Genomic DNA, 22,938 nt, shown 5'->3' with positions numbered 1-22,938 from the left:
AGCCTTGTGCAGATCAACAATCTTGTCCCTGATGTCCGAGAAAGCTCTTTGGTCTTGCCCATGGTGGTGATGTTGGATGCTGGTTGTTTGGGTGTTGACAGGTGTCTTTTATACAGGTAACGAGGTGAGGCAGGTGTATTTGATGTAGATAATTGGTTCGGATTGGGGCTCTGTCTTAAAGAAAGACTAACTGGCTTGTAGGAGCCAGAATACTTGCTGTTTGTCCAGGGGGTCAAATACTTGTTTTTCCTCATCAGATGGTTATCAATTTTAATAAATTCATATGATGTGATTTTCTGGAATTTTCTTTGGGATTCTGTCTTTCACTGTTAGAATGTACATATGATTACAATTGTAGATTTTTGCATTCTTTGTAAGTGGGCAAACCTGCAAAATCAGCAAGGGGTCAAATACTTATTTCCCCCACTGTATATACATATCTATCTATCTATCTATATATATATATACATATCTATCTATCTATCTATCTATATATATACACACACACACACACATATCTATCTATCTATATAAACATATCTATCTATCTATATATAAACATTATCTATCTATTTATATATATATTATTATATATATTATATAAATTTAGCCAATCTGAAGCCATGGTTCTTTAAATTCAAACAGTTGGCTGTCTGCTAAGATAAGAAAACAAAGAGAAGCTGCCCTAAGTGGAGGAGTTCAGATATCTTGAGGCCAGACTGAGGGTAAGTTGTCACCATTCAGTAGCAAGTTCAGTATTTCTTGTGGTGGTGAGGAGAGCCAGACCCCAGTACAGTTTATCTTTATGTAGAGAGGACGTTGACTTCGGCAGTATATAATTGAATACAACATAATGCTAGCATGTCACATATAGTAGACAGACTAATAAACAGATTGTTCCTTGAGATTCAAAGTATGAAAAATATATAACTAAACCAAAGATTAAGATTATCTCCAGGACTGGAAAGTAGAGCCATGTGACTAAAAGCCCTCTTCTGGCTGATAAGAAAGGCAAGAAGTGGTTGGGATGTGCCATGTAATTCATAATTACCTATAGCATGTAGCATGACCTTCACATATCAGCTTAAAAGGCAGTGCAGTCAGACACAGAAAGGTAGTACATATGCAGAAAGGTTCTAAGGACTTGAGGAAGTATTTTAGCATGTCAACCGTAAAGTTGACCATAAAGAGAAGGAACTACTGCAGTTAGTGGGGCAGTCTCAAGGCTTTGATTTGACCAGTCAGCAATGTTCCGCTGGGTGCATGTAGTTTCCTTCCGATTTCTTTGTGTTGGAATTTTAAACTCCGGTGGATTTATGAGGACTGTGGTTAACTGCTCCTCAGATCTCTGCATCGTCTATCTGTCCAATCTGGTTTTTCTCTTGCACAACTATTTTACAGCGGCTCGGTGCTGTGCAGACTGGCCAGATTTTAGATTTTCTGGTGCTAGAACACGGCTCTTTTACAGAAACCAGATTACTGTATCTGTTGCTATGACAACTAATGGCCTGAAACTAACCAGCTGTGCCACGCTCTGCGGGGCTGAGCCGGTGCTTCAGTTCCGATCATCCATCCAGACCAACTTGATATGGTTAGGAATATATAATGTTCAGGTTTGTATCAGTTAATCTTTGCAAGGCACTTTAATTGTATGTTGTATTCTAGTAAAATATATTTTATTGATTTATTTTATTAGAATTCGGTTTGCAATGAAAACCCCAAAATGAATATAATCTTAGACAACGGTTGTGGGCATTTTCACCACTAAATCTACCTTCAAATGCCTTACCGCAAATTAGGAGAAACAAAAAAGGCCACTACATTTTATACATATTTTGGAGAACAAAGACAGAAAACCAATCTGGTATATATAACTTTTTGAAGTTTAGTTTTTAGCCCAACCTACATCTTTAAACTGTATGAGGAAACCCAAACAGACAGAAAGCACATGCAATCTCCACACAAAAAGGCCCAAGGCATCTGCTTGATTCAAACCAGCACCAACTTCCCACATCATTAACCACTGATCTGCTATTGATAAGTGGTAGGTATACTGAGATTTATTATATACATTTTTTTGTGCATTTGCTAATAAAAGTTTAAAAAAAAAAAAAAAAAAAAAAAGTATATTGGTGAACTAAATATTTAAAGCTCTTCCTTGAATGCTGGCTATGGTTATATCCGTAAGATGATTTATTTTTAATTTTTTTTATTTGTAATAACCAGACAACTTCTCTCAAATCCAGAATACTCGCTACATTTTTACTCCAGTAAGTCACCTTGCTGATGCACAATATTAGACAAAGTATTCCCTATTACTTCTATTTAGTTTGTGGCAGTAGTATTAACTAAAAACATAAGTCATTTTTTGTGAGTTTTAGACATAGCTCTAATTTGAGTTGGTGGACACCAAACAGAAATACAAAGAGAGAAATATATTTTCTGGTTGACTTTACTCCTTGATTGAATGCATCAAGTCAAATTTCTTTAGAAAGGACATCATTGGGTTGTGAAAATAACACATTTTGTTTTTATGTACAAGAAACTTGCAAACTAGCAACCACAAAAATGCAACCCATAAATGCAGTGAAATGTTAAACTGAAAATTAAAAAATGATCTATTGTACATTAAGTAAAACAAAACTACCAATAGATTAAAATTTTAACAAAGCAACAAATTTCAAAAAAAAAGTCAAACATGAAAGAAATTAACATAAAAAGCCGTTGTCCCAGACTTTTTATAAACATCTCATCCCATCATTGTCTGTATTCATCACACAGAATGTTAAACAGCTTTACACAATTTTGTCATATATTTACAAACACTGTCAAGAAACTATGTAGCTGATTTACTGTATACAAGTTCAAATATTAGAACTAAAATATATACAATGTAAATAGAAACAAAGGAAAAGATGCTCTGTCATAGTCACATGAGCCAACATCTTTGTTAATATGTAACAAAGGCCAAAAATACAAATTGGATCTAAATTGTAAGGTATGAAGTAACTTGAAATCCCAAGTAACTTTAGCTAGTTATTCAAAGTGAAGATAAGGTAGATGGTATGCAACAACCACTACTGAGAAGACCCAGCATGAGTCTGTTGATGTTCCTCCAGTAGGTGAGGAAAAGCGAAGGCTTTGTCACATTCTGTGCATTCATAGACAACTTGGCCGACATGACTTTCTTGGTGCTGCTTCAGATGAGACCACTGGCTGAATGACTTGTAGCACATTTCACAGCGGTACTCTCCAACTTCTTTTTCAGCGTGCAATCTCATATGCAAAGACAGATCTTGTGCTGAACTGAATTCCGTGAGGCACTGGGCACATTTGAACTTGCTTTCCAATTGAGCAGCGTCTTTTTGACGATGCCTTCGCTCGTGCTCTCTGAGGTACCGCTTCCTGGCAAACGTTTTTCCACAAAGCTGGCATTCGAATGGCTTCTCATTTCGGTGCTGTTTATTTTGATGCTCCAAAAGACCACTTTGCGAGTAGAACGGCATTGAGCAAACAGGGCAATTGTACAAGTCCTCTCCGGTAACGTCAACCTCCTCCTCCTCTCCTGCTGCTTGATAATACGTTGGAGGGGATGTCTTAGCTGATGGACTTGAGTATTCAGCCTCCATTGTTGAATGCTGTTGATGGGAACAGTGGTGCTGGCAGAAAGCATCTTTTCCCAAAAAGTTCTTGCCACAGTCTGTGCATTCAAATTCAGTATCTGATATAACATGAGAGCGACGGTGTTCTTCAAGCTTACTTTCAGAGGGAAATGTCATTTTACAAGTTTTGCATTCAAAGGTACCATCAGGATGTGTGGGGAAATGACACATCAATTCAGTGGCACTAGCAAAACACTGATGGCAAACTGGACATATGAAACCGTGTGATAGACGTTCATCTTCACCTTTAGTGTTATGCTTAACTTCTGCTGAAGTATCAACATGGCTCATCAGATGGCTGTGGAAGCGCTGAGATGAGGAGAAACTATTGTTGCATTGATTGCATGGATATTCACTAGTAGACGATGATAGTTGATGGGTGGTCTGGTGCTTTTTCAGGTGAGATGCATGCAGAAAATATTTATCGCAGTCTGAACACGAGTATGCCCGCTCTTTGGCCGCCATGCAACCGTGTTCTGAGAGCTCCTCTGGGTCTCTGAAACGCTCACCACAAACACCACAGCGGTATTTAAGTTCTTTGGAGGATACGGATGAACTTTTAGTATGTGAAGCAGACTTCTCATGTTCTTCCCTGGAAATTGAAGGTGGGGGGTGATCACCTGGCTTAGCGTGGCTTTTCCGATGCTCAGCTCTGCTACTCTTGGAGGGAAACACCAGATTGCATATATCACATGGGAAGTTCTCTTCACGATGGGTAGACATGTGTTCTGCCAACTGCAAGGGTCCTGTGAAACTGAAGTCACACTTGGAACAACGGTACGGACGGCTCTTTCCATGAGTGTGCTTGTGTTTACGCAGTGCAAAGACTGAGACAAAACCCCTGCCGCATGCCTGACACTGAAATTCAGACTTGTGCATTCGTTGATGCTGCTGTAACTGGGATGCCTGGAAAAAACATCTACCGCATTCTGCACATTCATGTGGTTTTTCACCCAGGTGACACCGCTGATGATCCTCAAGACTTTCTGATGTTGGGAATGTCTTGCCACACACGTGGCACGGGAAGTAAGGTGCAGAGTCGGAGTCGCTGTCCTCACTGCCATTTTTTACATCTTCACCGCTTTCACCAGTGCTACTGACTTGACTGCTGGATTGTTGTTCAGTGCTGCACTTGTCAGGTACAGTTCTCCCAAGATCCTGCTGCTCTTTTTGATGCCATCTTCTATAATGTCTTGCCAGTGATTTTTTGACAGAATAAGCCTTGTTACAGAAACGACAAGTGAATGCATCATCTGGATGTTCTTCTCTGTAATGATTACATAAAGATGGCCTTGTCCAAAACCTGTAATTACACAGTTTGCAAGCAAAAGGCCTATTTCCGTCATGGCATGTTCTGTGGATTTCAAGATCAGATTGGGTGTAAACCACCTTGGAGCAGTCAGGGCAAGAGTATTTCCTATTATTTTCATGTAGCTTCATGTGTCTTTGAAGATTTCCTTTACTAGCGAACACCTGCCCACACTTAATACATGAATTGCGCTTTTTTGCTTGTTCCTGTCTTCCATGGTCTTCAAGGTGACTAATAAGCATTAAGCCATCTGTGAAGCTCTGATCACATTCTGAACATTGGTATTGCACAGCTTTCTTCTCTTTACTTGAGCTGCTTTGCACCTGATTTTCTTCAGCATTTTGTGGGGATTCATCCATTAAGTCATCTTTGTGGGAGAAGTTGGTCTGCAGAACCCCAGTGCCAGTTGATGTGGAGGAGTCTTTAAACACTAGAACAGAGTCATTCAGCACAAAATCAATTTGTGCTTTCAAAGGTACTTCCAACGGTTGGGTTGTACTTCTCTCTGAAATGCGTCCAAATCTACATTTCCTGTTGTGATTACGGAGAAGACTTTTATTCCAGAAGCCCCTGTTGCATATTTTACAGTTAAAAGGACACTTCATTGTGTGTACACGCAGATGACCAGTTAGTCCAGCTTTATTTGTAAAGGACATATTGCACTCTGGGCATGAAAATTTATTGGGGATCTCACTATCAAGAGATTTATCTAGTTTACAGATTAAATTAGCCGCATCACTAAGCGGTTCGTCGCAACTCTCATCCAAAGGCTCTTCTTTGATGTTTGGTATATTCAACAGATGATGTTGTAGGGGAGCAGTGGACACTGGTGGTACCTTTGTTTCCAGCTGGTGCGCATTTAAAAAATGCTCCTGAAGCTGTGAAAATAGCAAGAAACGGGAACTACAGTATGCACACGAAAAGCCTTTTGGTGGGCTTTCAGAGGTCGACTGTCGGAGTTGGCCAACTGTGGACTTTGATAATATTGGTGTTTTTTTGTGGCACTTTGTGGAATGACGCTGCATATAATCCTTCCTTATAAATCTCTCACCACAATTATCACATGCATATGGCCTCTCTCCTGTGTGTAGTCGGGTGTGCACACCCAATTGCCAGCTGTTCACAAAAGCACGGGGGCAATGACTACATACGTATTTGTGCGTTTTGTTCAAATAAGGATGGATACGTTGTATAATTCTATTTCTCACCGCTTTAAGTGGGGTTGACACGTTTTCTGTTGGATTAGTTTCCAGTGTAGTTTCTTTGGACAACTTCCTGCACCTCCTCATCTTCAAATGCTTTTTCAGAGTTTTTTCATGAGAGAATGACGAGCCACAGCGTGTGCACTTGAATAGTTTAGTAGTATGGAACAAAGTGACATGTCGAGAAAGCTTAGACTGAGTTAAGAAGCTCCTTGAACAGACTTCACACTCAAATGTCTCCTGCTTTTCAGTAGGCTCCAGGCCAAACCTATTTTGCCAACCCCTGCCAACATCATCCAAACTAATTTTGGGAATACAGACTTCCAATCGTGTTCTTTTCCCTCTACAGTGAGTCTGATGTACTTCCAGATGATCATACCTTGAAAAGCAGCTGTCACAGGCTTTACAGCGATAAGGCTTCACTTCGTTATGTGTCAAAATATGATGTCTCAGGCTTCGTGATTTCATGAATGTCTTGGTGCAGAATTTGCACTTGTACTGCAATTCAACTTCTGTTTGGGGCTTTTGTGCTGCTTCTCTGAGAGTTGGCGTCTTTGACAATTGAGTTGCAGCCTCACCTTTGACTTTTGACTGCCCTTTTTCAACACCATTACAGAAAGCTTCATGCTGCAAACACATTATCTGACTTCTATATCTGTGTCCACAGTGCATACATGCATAGGGTTGCACACCAGTATGTGAAATAAGGTGTCTCAAGAGTAACGATCTGTACCTAAACCTCTGTGTACAGTGAGAGCATTTAAACGGAAGCATCCTGGTTGCATTTGACCTCAAAGGCAGAGGGACATGGTTCGGCTGTGAAGTGCTTTTACCGACATCACCATTAGGAGATAAGTCAGCGTTGAGCTCTGTAGTTTCCCTGCAGTTCCTCTGATGTTGATTTAATTTTGTGAATCCAAAGTACTGCCCACATCTTGAGCATAGAAGCAGAGTATTTGTCTTGTGGCCATGGTGATGATTTTTCAGGCGGATTATCTTGAAAAACCTCCGTGGACAATAGGAACACTGATGTTGCCCCTTTGTCTTCGTGTCACACTCCATTGTGACAAGATGTCTGGTTTGACCATGCAAACACTTCTCATGATGAAGTTTAAGGTACAAGTCACGGTAAAACTGTTTTCCACAGTTAGAGCAGGAAAGGGGTTTGTCTCCAGTATGTTTGATCATATGGCGCAGCAAATAACGGCGAGTACTGAAATTATGTTTGCAAAATGGACACTGGTTTGTCGACGACCTAGATATATGTGTAAGGCAATGTTTTCTTAGAATTTGGGGATCATCAAATACCTCTTTGCACAAGGAACACGGTAGCGGTTTTGGTCCACTCTCCTCTTTTACAGATTCCATGGACTGCTGTGGTTTTAATGGTGGTCTCTCATCAAGCTGACTTGTCTTGTTTGCCCTCTGTTTGTGGGTGTCTAGATGCCTAAGGAGATATGCAGGATACTGAAACTGCTGAGGACAGTCTGGGCATTGAAGCATTCCCCTTTTAAGATGTGAGCTTCTGTGCTTGATCAGTTCTCCAATAGTTGGAAGAATCTTTCTGCAGACCGTGCACTGTATCCTCCTCTGGTGAACGCTTTTATGACCAATCAATGAGGCACGTTTCTTGAACCCTTTTCCACATTCCAGACAGCGGTATGGTCTTTGACCTCGGTGATTGCTCTCATGTTTCTTTAGCGACTGTGGTGTGTCGAAACACTTTTCACAAAAATGACAGCTCAGGGCAAGACTTCCGTTTGCTTCACTTGATTTTGAGTTATCATTACTCACTCCAGTCATTGTAGTACTTAGAGTTGCTGGTTTGGACAAGGTAGACAACAGTGAATTCCTGTACTTGAACATTTTGCCAGTGAGTTTAAACAGCTCATGTTTCTTCATATGCCTGTATACTCCAGAAGCATGACAAAAAACTGCTGGACAAAGATTGCATTTGTAATGGGGCAACGTTTTGGGAGCTGCTAAAAATGGGGATGCTTCTTTTTTTGGTGTCATTTCCTTAGGCTGTTTATTCTGTTCATTTTTATTTAACTTTGTTTTCTGTTTAATTCCCTTTGTTTTTTTCCGTTCAACCTGTTCCTTTAATTTGACCCTCTCTTTTGCAAGCCGATTAACACACTCTCTGAAGCAAAATGTTTTAATATGTCTATATCGGTTAGATGGTAAAGTAAAGGTAGCGTGGCACAAGGGACACCGATATTTACCAGCAATTTTTTCCTTGCCACCATATATTGTTTCTCTGACACAGTCACGCAAATGTCGAGCCCTGTTGTAAGAGTACTTGAAAAGCCGTGGACAAAGAGGACATTTATATAATCCTGTTATCTCATTCTCCAGTTTTTGGCTTTTCCCACCACTGCGTTTTGTGGTACACGGACTTGATGAAACTGTCAAACTCTTGCCCTTGTGTACGTTGTGGAAGTGTTTTTTGGCCTTGTCTGCAGTTGTGAAGCTTTTACCACATACACTGCACAGATGAGTTTTGGAGATGTCAACAAGCTTTACATCACATCCGCGCAGATTTGTATATGGTTTGTTCTGTATCAAGCTCTTTTGTGGTGGTGTTTTAGTTTCTTTGATAACGACATCAGAATCTGTAACTGAATGGTTAAGCTGCTTGCATCTTCCAGGTATACGCGTGTGTCTTCGCACGCTACAAGACTGTGAGAAATATGATTCACACCCATTACACTTATAGGGTGTTTTGCCAGTGTGAGTCCTCATATGCCTGACATAATAAACCATTTTGGAAAACTTGAGTTTGCACTTAATGCACCTGAGGCATCTGTGACGTTTTCCTTTTTTTGGTAGGTTGGAATCAGAAGAGAGCAGAGGGCTTTCTTTGGTTACACAACACACGTGTTTCTCTGCTTGTTCCTTCCTCATAAGGTAGAGATCACAAGTCTCACAAAACTGGAAATTGTGCACTGAATGGCAACAATGGTGGTGTTCAATTAGATCATCTACATTGTGTGTTGTGTGTTTGCAATCGGCACAATGATAAGAGTTACTCCGTATTCCATTTACGGACTCTGAGGTCTTCAATATTATGACAGGCTGCAGACGTTTTCTCATTTGTATAGAGAATTTGAGTTGAGGTGCTTGTCCTTCTGAATAGTTTATATTGTTACTGTCAGGTCTGGCCCCAGAACTGTCTTTATCGTGATCTGTGTCAAGTTTCATTTCATCAGCATCACATGAAGAATCTTCTCTTGACAGAGGTTCACCATACAGAACGCCAAGCCCTGACGGATCCACCGCAGATGTGTCCAACTCCAACGACACTCTTGCATTTTCAGCAACATCCACATTAACGCTTCCTGTTTGTTCGGCCACTGGACTTTGGTGTAGTGGCTGATGCTGATCTGGAGAAGTTGCATTTGTAATCTCTGCTGGACTTGTCCATTCCTTTCGTAGACGGGGATTTATGTCTGTGCTTGAGGTGTTTGACTGTGAACAGGATTCTAAACCATTAGAAACATTTGGCTCTTTACTGTCACTAGTCACAGGATGGTCAGTGCAAAATAGTTCTATAGAGGATGATGTGGTTTTCTTCTCTGCTGCACTTGTCAATTCTTTTTTTAGACAGGGACTTACATCTGTGCTGGAGCTATTTGGCTGTAAGCAGGATTCTGAATGACTTGCAACACATTGCTCATTTTTGTCACTGGCATTGCTGAAATGACCATCACTTATCACAGCTACACTTCCAGAAGACTGGTGTTCAGATAACTGCAAACAGGATTCAACATCATGACCGTTGCTTTTCAAGGTACTTTTGCATTCCCTCAGTTCACAGGTGACATCTTTAGAATCTGACACTTTCATATCCAGTGGATCTGAAGATTCATAGGTATTTGACTGGATCTCTTTCTCCTGAAAGTTAGTTTCCATATTTTCATCTTGACCATCAGTGGGGTTAGGATTTGGGGATTTCTGCTCATCAAATGTCTTATTTTCAAATGCACCAGATTCCTTTCCTTCACTTTTTAGTTCTTCACTTTTGTCCTGTGTGTCTTCTCTTGTATTTCCATCATGACCATCTGTTGGGTTGGGATTATCATTTTGGTCAAATGATTCCTTAATTTCCTTTCTTAGGACTTTCTCATCGGAGTGATCTTGCTCATTGTCCAATGTAGTCATGCTATTTGGAGCAGCTGCAGCAATTTGCTCCTCCTCATTGCCATCTGTGTAGTCCTCTATTCCATCACTCATCGAGAGGTTTGGTTTTCCTTGAGTGAGATCTCTCTCCACATCCTCCTCTCTTTTCTGATCTGGACAACCACCATGATCTTTTATATCCTCTACAGTCTCGCTTCCTGTAGTTGTCCCCATGCTAAATGTAGTAGAGGACCGATGGTGTCCGGTGTAAGATTTGACATTTCCTTCCATCTTGTCTTGTGCACATTCAACTATATTTTCTCCTGTCGTCACATTTGATGTACTTGGCAGAATTACATTAGTCTTTGACATATTAGGGCACAGACTCTCAGTCGGAAGCATCACATTTCCAGTATCAGTGAAAAGCCATTCTGACGAGCTGTGTGTTGTAGCAATACTAATTTTTGGTTTTGGAACTGAATTACTTGCCATGAATTTACAAGAGGGCCTTGTTTCACCCACTTCTGCTTCAGAGCAGCTACTAACATCTGAGTAGTCTTCAAGAAATGATGTAGCTAGCATTCCACAGTCTTGCTTAAGTTCTTGTAAATCTGTTGTGAAAGATGAAGGATAAGATCCCAACGTCAACAATCCATCGGTGCCAAAATCTGAGATACTATTTCCGCATCTTGGCAAGTAATCTTTTTCCATTTGATCTACATCAGCTTGCCATGGTGTTTCCTTGCAGTAGCTTTGATAAAGACAGTCTGGACTGGGATTTTCAATACTGAGATTTGAGTTATAGTTTGTGTTGAAGTTTGAGTTTGTTGCAGGGGCATCATGTGGAGACACTGCATTGGGGAAGTCATGATGTCCAATCAAGTTCTCTATATGCTGGGAAAGACTTCCCTCTGACTCAGATGTCCTTCTCAAAGTGCTTGGATCTGATGATAGAGGTGGAATGTTATGGAAGTATGAATCCCACCCTTTGGCCATTCTCTGCAAGGAATGGAAGCCAGGGCTTATTTTGCCCAATCCTGAAAACACAAAAAAACATATTATTACAAAAGACAAACTCCTAACATTTTCATGTAAAAAAATAACCTACACAATAATTGAAAAGAAAATTCTGACCTTTTCATGGACACAAAGGACCAGGACTATCCAAGATGGGGGATACATCTAAATAGAAACCTGGGAAAATAGATATTAATATTATTATTGTGAACATTTTACAAGTCACTAAAGAAATATATTCTACAAATGATATCAAAATTCTATCCAATACGAATTTGCCACCAGATAGATTTACAACTAGAGTTCAGTTGGTTTAAAGTGTGGATGTTAAAATGTGACCAGACAAGGGGGGACTACACAAATTCCCTCTGTAAAATTCTATTTACAGTAGTGGAGAGGTTTAGTTGTCTCTGGGAATCTTGCAACTATGTGATCAGGTATAACTGTTAAGGTTATTTTTTTTTATTTTTAAAAGATAATTTTTGGGGGGATTTCCCTTTATTACAGTGACAGTGGATAGATATGAAAGGGGAAGAGCGATGGGGGATGACACGCGGCAAAGGGCTGCAGGTCGGATTCAAACCTGGGCCGCTGCAGGACTCAGCCAACATGGGGCGAACGCTCTTACTGGGTGAGCTAGAGGCCGCCCCAGCAAGGTTATTTTTTTTAAATATTCGAAAAATATTCGAGTATTTAATGCTCAAATGCAGCCTGTTATTGATATGTGCTACACTACTCAGGCTTATGCATTGTCAATGCCACTATAAGCATGTGGTTGTTGTTACACATTCGGTCCACTAGAGGGGATTCCAACATTAGCCTGGCCTTGAACGGGACCTACGTCATGTCGCATTGCATTTCTGACACGCCGCTCTCCGTTTACTATAATTTTCCACCACTAGCACACAGTGACAAACACAAATCAACAGAGAACTCTGGAATGTAACATTATCTAACAAGTGTATTGTACTGGTCAAATGTGAGGATATGCTGTTTTTTCCTGTTTTATATCATTTTTGGACTGTGGTATGGACAAAACAGGCAACCTGAAGATGTCACCAATACCACATTTGATGGCTATTTTTCTTTTTTTATACATCAAATAGAAGAAATGTTAAAGCAATAGGTTAAATCATAGATTAATTGATAATGAAAACAACAGTAAGTGACAGCTATACTTGACTTTGCTTTTTAAGGCTTGCCCAGGGTTAGTTGGACAGGTGTCTTTACAAGTTCAGGCTGAGTGTGGCTGTGTAGAGTTTTTTTTCTTTTGAGGCAGGTTCTGACTGTCTGAGCCCATGCACCAAACAGGCACTTATAATACCTGGCCTTCTTGGAGTCTCTGGGTTGGATCCTGGAGAGGGCACTGCTAGGGGATTCCATAGCCACATAGCTGAAAGATTTTAGCACTCATATGGGCAACAACAGAGAAACCTGAACAGGGGTAATTGGGAGGAATGGCCTGCTTGATCTGAACCTTGATCTTTTGTGCTTTGTTAATGGACTTCTGTTCTTGTCATGTATTGTCCAAAACACCATGTGAGCATTAAGTCATAAGGATACTTGTTACAAAACACCTTAAGCAAAAGATTGATCATTGACTTTGCCGTTGTTTTATCAAATCTGGGGCCATATGTCTTGGAAACTCGGTTAAAGAGTGGAGCGGAGAGGTTAACTGATCACCATTGGGTGCTGAGTTAGATCAGGTGGCAAAACCAAAAGGTGTTGTGAGTGTGAAGCAGGAACACCTGGCATTTCCATATCTCGTGGGAGGTTGGGACATTTGACTGGATTGTATTTCATGTCTCACTAGTACCTGAAGCAACAGTCCCCTGCATTTTTTACACAGGGCTGATTTCGGTCTGAATCTGTCTTGCATGGATAGGTTGGACTCAGCCAAGACTGTCCCATTTCAGCTGGGAGAAGACCCTATGACAATCCGAACAACAATCTGAGGTCTATCAACTGGAGTCTTAAAAGTCCCAGTCAAACAGAAGTTGGAGCGTCTTTAGCTTCTGTACTGTGACATATTTCCTTAGAGTTTACCTCAGTACTGAGGACTGTTGGCAATGGCTCCACACTAACCCCCCCTCAACCGTTGTTGCCGTTAGAGCCGGAGAAAGACAAAAGATTGGCCCTTCTCTTCTTCCTGTCCCCCTACTTCCAGCGCTCGTGAAAACAATACCAACGTCACTGTCTCAATATTTAATGCTTTTTATACGCTTCTGTGGATTTACACACTGCATTAACTCATTCTGTCTGTTTTTTTGTTTTGTTTTTTAAATCTTGAATGCAGATGCTGTTCCTCCTTTCAAAGAACTGCTTCATTAAACTTTTGTTATTAAAAAACTTTTTCAGGAGTACTTAAAGCAATAGCAGTGACAATCATGCATTTCCGATGTTAATTTAATTATGTAATGGAATCCTTAGGATATTCACATCTACTGTATGCAATTTATTTTCAAATAAGCATTTCTCAAAGAAAAAACTCAAAATCTTAACATAGTTATAAAGAACCTTTTTTTTTACCTGGTGTTGAACGTCTGCTGCCATCTAAATCTCGAAAGACATCAATCCTGGCTGCCTGTAAAATTAAAGGAAATACAATTATTATTAATGGGATCACTTGTTTTGCATTTTGTTTATGCATCATGGCTATTGTGCTAGACAAAACAGAAATCAAAGCTTGTGCCTGTGAAATGGGTAAGGCTGCTATCCCTGTGCAACAAGTAAAGAAACCTAAATTAAATAATTATAAGATATTGAAAATCATTCTTCATTTTTCAAAACATCTACAGCCAGATGTGCATGCTTACAAGTGACAGCCTCGTTTCACTTACAAATTCTTAAACTGGCTTGCGCTTGCAGGGGCTCCATAATACGACCTGAGACCATTTTCTGAGGCAGTGTGAGTATTTTGTTTTTACAATAACTCGCACACGTGCAACCTGCAAATTTGAAATTTTTTACATTTCATATTGAAAAACAAGGAGGGCGTGAGTCTGCCAGAGTTAGCCAATGTGTGTGAGAGGGGGAGGGTCCGTGAGTAATTAACAACTGCGAGGGTAACATCACCTACACTCGTGTGTTTCACTTTCGTGGCGTCACTCATCATCCTCAAAAGTCAACCACGGCGAAACATGCACATGCTGTTGCATGGCGCTGTTGTTACAATGTTTCCAGGAAAATCATGACGTTGCTGGCCATAATCTATTTATGAGTGATGATCCGCAGCCAAGGTTCATCCATTTCGTTTGCCAACGACCGTACATTGGCGAGGAAAATTCTGCATAGAGATAGCCGATAAGGTGTTAGTCTTAGCCTAGTCTCCCACTGCCAGTCCGGCTAGTTCACACAGTATTCTGGGATGGGAGAAAAACATGCTCTAGTTTATTGGCATTTCTTTAAAGGAATACGCCACCGTTTGTTGAAATAGGATTATTCACCGTCTCCTCTGAGACTGAGATTCGCACGGATCTCTGCGGCCGGCACAAAGTCACTGTTTCTGGGTTACTGGACGGGCAGCGGACCGTCAAGCTCCGCAGAGCTCAGTCAGGGCAGCGGCATTTGGTTGTCCAGCAACCCAGAAACAGTGACTCTGCGCCGGCCGCAGAGCCCCGCGGGCTGCCGATATCTCTGTGCCCGAGTAGCAGTGCTTCGGCTGTAGCCTACTTCCACCCAATATAGTCCCAAGTCAATATCTGCCTAGGAAATCGTCTGGTCTTAATCTGCATTGCTATTTTTACTCGTGAATACGCAGGCCACATTAAGTAATTAGGTTTTGCTTTTGTTGTGGTTGGGTCACTTTTACTCACGACATGCTAACGGCAACAAAGGATTCCATTCATTACGCTAAGCTAAGCTAGCGGCTGTGCCACCGGACTAAGACAATGCATGCACTGAAACAAAAATGCGTTTGCCCACCTATATAAATATAGAGGAGACAGTAAATAACCCTATTTCAACAAAGGGTGGCGTATTCCTTTAAACAAATCACAATCGTCTTGTGCTGTGCTAAGCGCCAGACGGAGCCACGGTGCTGCTACAAAGTAGCCTCTGGAAGGAACTTGCTTTTGTGGAACATGTGTTGGTTCAAAAGTTGTTTTAGTCATGCAACAGAAAACTCGGATTGGACAGATCGTAATATCCCGTGCATTTACAGATTTATTTGCATTTTAATGTCAATGCGGATGTCAATGCTCCCTCACTTGGTTAAGAGAGGTAGAGATGTGACAGCAGAGAGCGGAGGCCACTTCTATGAAAAAGTATTTAGAAGAAGGAGAGGGCAGCCCTGATGAGAGAGAGAGATGATCATGTGTCTGGCAATTCGCACCCTGGTCACGCCTATAACACTATAGTGATATTTGCAGATGACACCACTGTAGTGGGACTGATTACCAACAACGAAGAGGCCCACTACAGGGAGGAGGTCAAACTTTTTTCCTCAATGACTTTTTTAAGACCAATGCTCTGGACTTTCTTCTGTTGACGGAAACCTGGCTGAAACCAGGTGATGACAGCGCCTTCTCTGAGCTTTTCCCCCCCAGCTGTTCTTTCCTCAACTCTCCGCGAGCGTCAGGTCAAGGTGGGGGGTTGGCCACGCTCTTCAAGGATGAGTACAGATGCAGATCGTTACCTGCACTCTGTTATAATAGTTTCGAACTTCAGCTGTTTGTGGCTGACTTGGATTCTCCTGTGTTGTGTGCAGTTATTTATCGCCCACCAAAAGTCAACAAGGATTTTATATGTGAGTTTTCTGAGTTTTTAGCTGATGTAGTTCCAAAATACGACAAGCTCCTGGTTTGTGGGGACTTCAATATTCATGTGTGTTGTCTAACCCACTTGCTAATGATTTTAAATCACTTTTAATCTCTTTTGGTCTTAATCAGTGTGTGAAAGGGCCGACACATCATCTTGGACACACCCTGGACCTCATTATTACTTATGGGCTTTCAGTTTCACTAAGTGAAATAAAAGAAACTGGTATCGCAGATCATTTCCCCATCAGGTTTGAGATCAGTGTACCACCACCTGCTAGTAAGCCTGTCTCCTCAGCTTCTAGGCGCCGCTGCTTCACCTCCTCTTCAGCTGGAGAGTTTGCTTTGGCATTCGGGGGCTCACAGTTCTGTGTTATGCAGGGCTCGACATTAAGGCTTGTCCGGGACAAGTGGATTTTTTGTAGGGCAAGTGGAAGAGAAATTTACTTGTCCCACTGGACAAGTTAAAACTCAAACAAAATAAAATGCCATGTTAGTTCACGTTATGTGCCACTCATTAAGTCTATGTTACCGATTTGAAACGATAAATTTTTTCCCCCCCGCAATCCCGGGCAGCGGACCCAGCGGTAGTCGGTCAGCGGGCCGCTAACGTTAGACCCAGCCCGCTGTTCAGCTCGTTCTCTGTAAGCGATGCATGAAAGCACGCTGAACCAGCCGGTGTTAGTTAGCTAACGTTAGCTTGCTAACTCCGCCTTAACGTTACCTCCTCGCCACATCGTTGACAGAAAACGAGAGACCCGGTGCTAATACGGCACCGGTGCCTTAACGACCGCTATCTACCGGACCGAATTGCAACGCAGATTTTGGTGCCACTGAAATGTCAGCGCTTCTCTCCGATGCTCCGAAAACGGACGAGGGAACCTAAACATTGCCGCATGTCACGCTAGTTAACATTACACTTGGCAGCAGGTAATGTTAACCTACGGTTAACTAGCAGCTAGAGTAAACACGGTTAAAATGCTGACAGCTAAACGGTGTAAAAGTGTGTCTGTCTGTATTTCATTGGAGAGGAACGTATGACGTTGTAGCTGCGGTTGTCGGAAAAACACAGATGTTGCGTTCACTTGAAATTGGCCTCGCCATACTCGTGCTGCATTCAAAGCTGTTGTAAAATACCCTTTTCCCATCCAGAGGTCGTTTTTGCCGTTCTAGAATGTTTTTTTGTGCTCTTTTTTGAAACAAATAACATGCGGATTAAATATCAGGTAATAATCAACTGTAAAGTAGCTACAGCTTTTAAAGGATCTCTAAATCAGCCTCTGCTGGGTAGAAATTAGTGAAATTGTAAAAAAAAAAAAAAAATAGTTAACACCAACATTAAGTGGCAAAATCCATTGTTATGTCTACAAAATTATTTTAGATATAGTATAAGTTCAAGTTTAAGTCACCACTACGTCTGGTCAAAATATTGACTTAGTATCTCAGAATATAAACTAAGAATCTCAAATTAATGAGAAAATGTAAAATATTGCTTTAGAATCTCAATATATTGACTTAGTATCTCAATATATTGACTTATCTTAAAATATTGACTTAGTATCTCAATATATTGACTTATCCCAACATATTGACTTAGTATCTCAATATACTGATTTAGTAACTCAGAATATTGACTAAGAATCTCAAACCAATGAGAACATTTAAAATATTGACTTATAATCTTAATAAATTGACTCAACATCTCAAAGTATCGACTTAGTATCTCAATATATTGACTTAGTAACTTAGAATATTGACTGGGAATCTGAAAGTAATGACAAACGTTAAAATACTGACTTAGAATCTCAATATATTAACTTCTGCACACCGGCGTGCAACATATTACTTTGTACTATGAAGTCTGGAGATCCTTTTTTCTCGTTGAATGGGAAATCTATTGTTGGGGCACGTTTGTTTCTACTGTTTCAACTGAATTTTATTAATGCTGATAGTGTTTGGATGCCTTCAACGGTTTGTTCGAATTCTGCATTAGCAAAACAATTTTTTTTTATAAAATGATGACTCTTTACCCGGACAAGTGACTTTTGTGCATGGACAAGTGAAACGTAAATGTACTTGTCCGAAGGACAAGTGCCTCAAAAAGTTAATGTCAAGCCCTGTTATGAATGGTGTGGTATCTCCCTCTTATCCAGATAACATTATCTCTGTGTTCCACTCCACGTGCACTGAAATTTTAGACTATTGCCCCTGTCCGGACTAAATCTATTAAACCTAAGGCGGACCCTTGGCTAAATGACTCTACAAGGGCCCTTAGGCAACACTGCAGACAAGCTGAACGAAGATGGAAGAAGGACAATTTGCAAGTATCACTGGGTTTATTAAGAGACAGTCTAGCTACATACCAGAAGGCTGTGAAGGTGGCAAAGATGCAACATCTCTCTTCCGTAATAGCTAGCAGTTGCCATGAACCCAGAGTGTTATTTAATACTATTAACTCTCTTGTGAATCCATGCACCTCTGATCTGACAGAGGTTTCAACTAGTACCTGTGAGAAGTTTCTCTTTTATTTTATTGACAAAGTTGCATCTGTCAGGCAATACGCCAGTGTTAGTTTTAATGTGTTTGTACCTGCTGCTCCTATGCATTCTGCTGTGTTTGAGGAATTTCAGCCAGTTTCTCTGACATTGCTTTCTGAGATCGTGAAACACATGAAACCTACCCACTGTCCGTTAGACATTGTTCCCACCAGGATAGTGAAGGAGGTTTTTAATGACACCATTGGGCCGAGTCTACTCACTTTTTTTAATTCTTGTCTTAGTTTAGGTTCTGTCCCGGCTGCCTTTAAAACATGCTGTGGTCAGGCCCCTACTTAAGAATCCTAATCTTGACCTTACAGTGTCAATTTTAGACCAGTCTCCCATCTGCCTTTTCTGTCAAAGGTTTTGGAAAAAGTTGTTTTTATACAGTTACAACTTTTTTGCAACTGAACTCTGTGTTTGAAAAATTTCAATCTGGTTTTAGATCACGTCACAGCACTGAGTCTGCACTGCTTAGAGTGCACAATGATATTGCCCTGTCTGTAGATGCCGGAAATCCTACCGTTTTAGTGCTATTGGACCTTTGATACGGTAGACCATGCAGTCCTCCTCTCTCGCCTTGATCAATACGTAGGTATCCGAGGCTCGGCACTTCAATGGTTTAGCTCCTATTTGGCGAATAGGAGCTTTTCTGTTATGATTGGTGACTGTTCCTCGTCAACCACTCCTCTCTTGTGGGGTACCCCAGGGTTCAATTCTTGGCCCAATCCTGTTTTTTATATATATATATATATATAGCCGTTAGGGGCTATAATAGGAAAGCACAACTTATCTTTTCACTGTTATGCAGATGATTTGCAAATATATTTGCCTATCACACCGAATGACCTTGTCGCATTAGACTCCCTGCTTAGTTGTATCAATGATATTAAGTTGTGGCTATCCCAAAACTTTCTAAACTTGAACGAAGATAAAACGGAGTGTATCATCTTCAGTACTTCAGGCACGACAAAAGGTCCATCCTTGAGTTTGGGAGCACTGGCTTCATATTTTAAGCCAGCTGTCAGAAATTTGGGGGTTACTTTTGAATGCAACATGAAATTTGACAAACAAATCAGCAATGTTGTTAGAATTAGCTTTTTCCAGCCTTGTCTACTAGCTAAAGTTAAGCCATTCCTTAACAGGCATGATCTAGAAAAAGCGATCCATGCTTTTATTAGTTCAAGGTTGGATTACTGTAATGCTCTCTATGTTGGTTTGAATCAAGCCTCCATCTCACGTCTTCAACTTGTGCAAAATGCTGCTGCTCGCTTTTTAACAAATACATCTAGACGTGCACACATCACTCCCGTTCTTTACACCCTACATTGGCTCCCTGTGCGTTTTAGATTAGATTTTAAGATTTTATTTTTTGTTTCTAAGGCGCTTAATGGCCTAGCCCCGGAATACCTATCCGAGATTTTAACCCTGCGTGAGCACAGCCGGTCTTTGCGGTCTTCTAACCAACTGGTTTTAGAAGTGCCGAGGTCAAGGTACAAACGATGGGGTGATCAGGCTTTTGCGGTTGCTGCCCCGAGACTCTGGATCAAGTTACCACCTGATATTCGCACAATTACAGATGTAGCTCTTTTTAGGTCTAAACTCAAAACCTACCTGTTTAGAATGGCTTTTAATACGCAGAAGTGGTGTGACAATTTCCTCTTCCTGTTTCTGTGTAACCTTTTGTGATTTTACTGTTTTCTACGTTTCATTCTTCTTATTGCAAGATATGTTGTCTATTCTTAGTTCCGATGTGAAGCACCTGCTGGTTGTTTTAAAGCGCTATACAAATAAATTTTGATTGATTGATTGAAACATCTGGCTGGGTGTTGTTCAGACACAATCGCTGGAAAGATGAATATGTATTTAAATTGGGTCATTTATGTAAACTTAGCACAAAAAGTAAGGAAATTTTTTTTTGGTAGATTATTATTCTGTGGTAACAATGCTTTGTAAGGAACATGTATTTGTGGGATGAGCAGCAGCGCTGAGTATGTGGGTTGTGCCCATGAAAAATTTGCCAAATCTTCTCTGCCAATGCCAAACACCTTATTCTGCCATTGACTCATTTGGTGGATTGGATGATTGAAGTTTGAAGAAACAAGACATATTGGCAATTTAACAATGTATTCATTTCACAAACAGAAGCCTCAGTAGCGTGTGGAAGAACCATACACAGCCACAACAGCCTGGCACCTCCTCCTCATGCTGGTCACCAGCCTGGTCACACACTGCTGTGGGATGGCATCCCATTCTTCAACCAGCATTTGTCGCAAGTCAGCCAACATGGTTGTGTTGGTCACTCTGGCACAAACAGCATGCCCAAGCTGATCACACAAGTGTTCAATGGGGTTGAGGTTAAAAGTTATACTAACGCATTGGTAGCATTAGCGTTTGGTGGGATGTAAACACAGAGTATAAACACAGCCGTGAATTTGCGTGGAATGTAGAATGGTTGGCTTTTAACAGTAACAAACTCCACCAGAGGTGAGCAGTAGTTGGATACAAGCACCGCATTTCTGCACCAGTCCGTGTTAACATATACGCACAGCCCACCTCCACGAGTCTTACCCGACAGAGCAACATCTCTATCTGCTCAGAAGGCTAGTAGGCCTGGTAGCTGGATAGCGCAGTCCGGTACTCTGTTGTTTAGCCATGTTTCCACAAAAACACAGCAGTCTCTGAACTCGCGTTGGGGGTTTCGTTGAAGTTGGATGTAGTCCCAGTTTGTTGTCTAATGAGCGACATTTGCAAGCAGAATGGATCGGATAGGTAGCTGGGTAGCATTAGCTTTCCACCTAGCTCGAACTCCTGCCCTCGTTCCGCGTTTCCACTTTCTCGCACACCGCTTTCGATGTCCCCTTCCCTGGCTAGCGGCATCAAGCGACACCACAGGCTAAGGTGCTGGTCTGCGTTGCGTAGTGGGTCGAGTATTCCGTCTGTAATAAAGTTTCCTGCATATTCACATGTGCATGTGCGGTAGTTTGAATGCACATAATTGCAAGGTTGCTGCTGAAAAAGTCTTTGCCAGACAAACATTTTACATTCTACATTCTACTGCAGCAGCTGCTCCGGCCGCCTCCTACCTGTACGAGCCGTATTGCGGCTCGTACAGGTAGCCACGAGCATCGGATTCGCGCACCAGATCTTCAAAATCCCTTTCGGTCATATCCTCTTCAAAACTACCTCCCGCCATCGTGATTAGCCTACTAAAGTATGAATTAATTACTCAACTTTCTCCACAGAGCAATAGCCTATTAGCTTAGCTTCAAGATGGCTGACACTATTTGGAAATTCTGGGAGTGAGGTCCCATCCCCTATGGCCGGGTTGAAAACATGCAGAACTAGCACTTACTACTGGCTGTAGTCCATAGCCTCTGATCACACAAAACGACAATTTTTGAGTCAGGTTTTTTTTTCCCCAGACACAATACAGAGATCTCTCATCTCAGAGGGACTTGAGGGAGGGAAGCACGGTCATTTGAAAATAGTACCGGGTTTCTATTGATACAAAGCTTAATGCTAATCGGTGAAGTATCCCTTTAAAAGAGATCCAGGCAGATCACACACCACCCACTTCATACAGTACAGGCCAAAAGTTTGGACACACCTTCTCATTCAATCATTCATTCCATTCAATTCGTTTCCTTTATTTTCATGACTATTTACATTGTAGATTCTCACTGAAGGCATGAAAACTATGATTGAACACATGTGGAATTATGTACTTAACAAAAAAGTGTGAAATAACTGAAAACATGTCTTATATTTTAGATTCCTCAAAGTAGCCACCCTTTGCTTTTTTGATAGCCCTGCAAACCCTTGGTGTTCTCTCAATGAGCTTCATGAGGTAGTCACCTGAAATGGTTTTCACTTCAAAAGGTGTGCCTTGTCAGGGTTAATTAGTGGAATTTTTTCCGTTATTAATGGGGTTGGAACCATCAGTTGTGTTGTGCAAAAGTCAGGTTGATACACAGCCAACAGCCCTATTGGACAACTGTTAGAATTCATATTATGGCAAGAACCAATCAGCTAAGTAAAGAGAAACGAGTGGCCATCATTACTTTAACAAATGAAGGTAAGTCAGTCCGGAAAATTGCAAAAACTTTGAATGTGTCCCCAAGTGCGGTCGCAAAAACCATCAAGTGCTACAACGAAACTGGCTCACATGAGGATCGCCCCAGGAAAGGAAGACCAGGAGTCACCTCTGCTGCTGAGGATAAGTTCATCCGAGTCACCAGCCTCAGCTCAGATTAGAGACCAGATGAATGCCACACAGAGTTCTAGCAGCAGACACATCTCTAGAGCAACTGTTAAGAGGAGACTGCGCGA

At 41.2% G+C, this 22,938-nt stretch overlaps 1 protein-coding gene across 1 annotated transcript in view; it reads right to left on the bottom strand.

Annotated features, from left to right (window-relative positions):
- Positions 1-2,423: 2,423 nt before the first annotated feature.
- znf1035 (zinc finger protein 1035) overlaps positions 2,424-22,938 on the bottom strand; it is a 33,226-nt gene continuing 12,711 nt past the window's right edge. The window contains exons 2-4 of the mRNA XM_028579514.1: positions 13,842-13,896; positions 11,430-11,489; positions 2,424-11,332 (exon numbers count right to left, since the gene is read on the bottom strand). Of these exons, the coding sequence (XP_028435315.1) occupies positions 3,078-11,291 (8,214 nt within the window). The 5' untranslated portion in view covers positions 11,292-11,332; positions 11,430-11,489; positions 13,842-13,896 and the 3' untranslated portion in view covers positions 2,424-3,077. The remainder of the gene's footprint in view (positions 11,333-11,429; positions 11,490-13,841; positions 13,897-22,938) is intronic.

This window comes from Perca flavescens, chromosome 6 (genome assembly GCF_004354835.1).
Source record: "Perca flavescens isolate YP-PL-M2 chromosome 6, PFLA_1.0, whole genome shotgun sequence".
NCBI lineage: Eukaryota > Metazoa > Chordata > Actinopteri > Perciformes > Percidae > Perca > Perca flavescens.
This window is presented reverse-complemented; position numbering and strand designations above follow the sequence as displayed.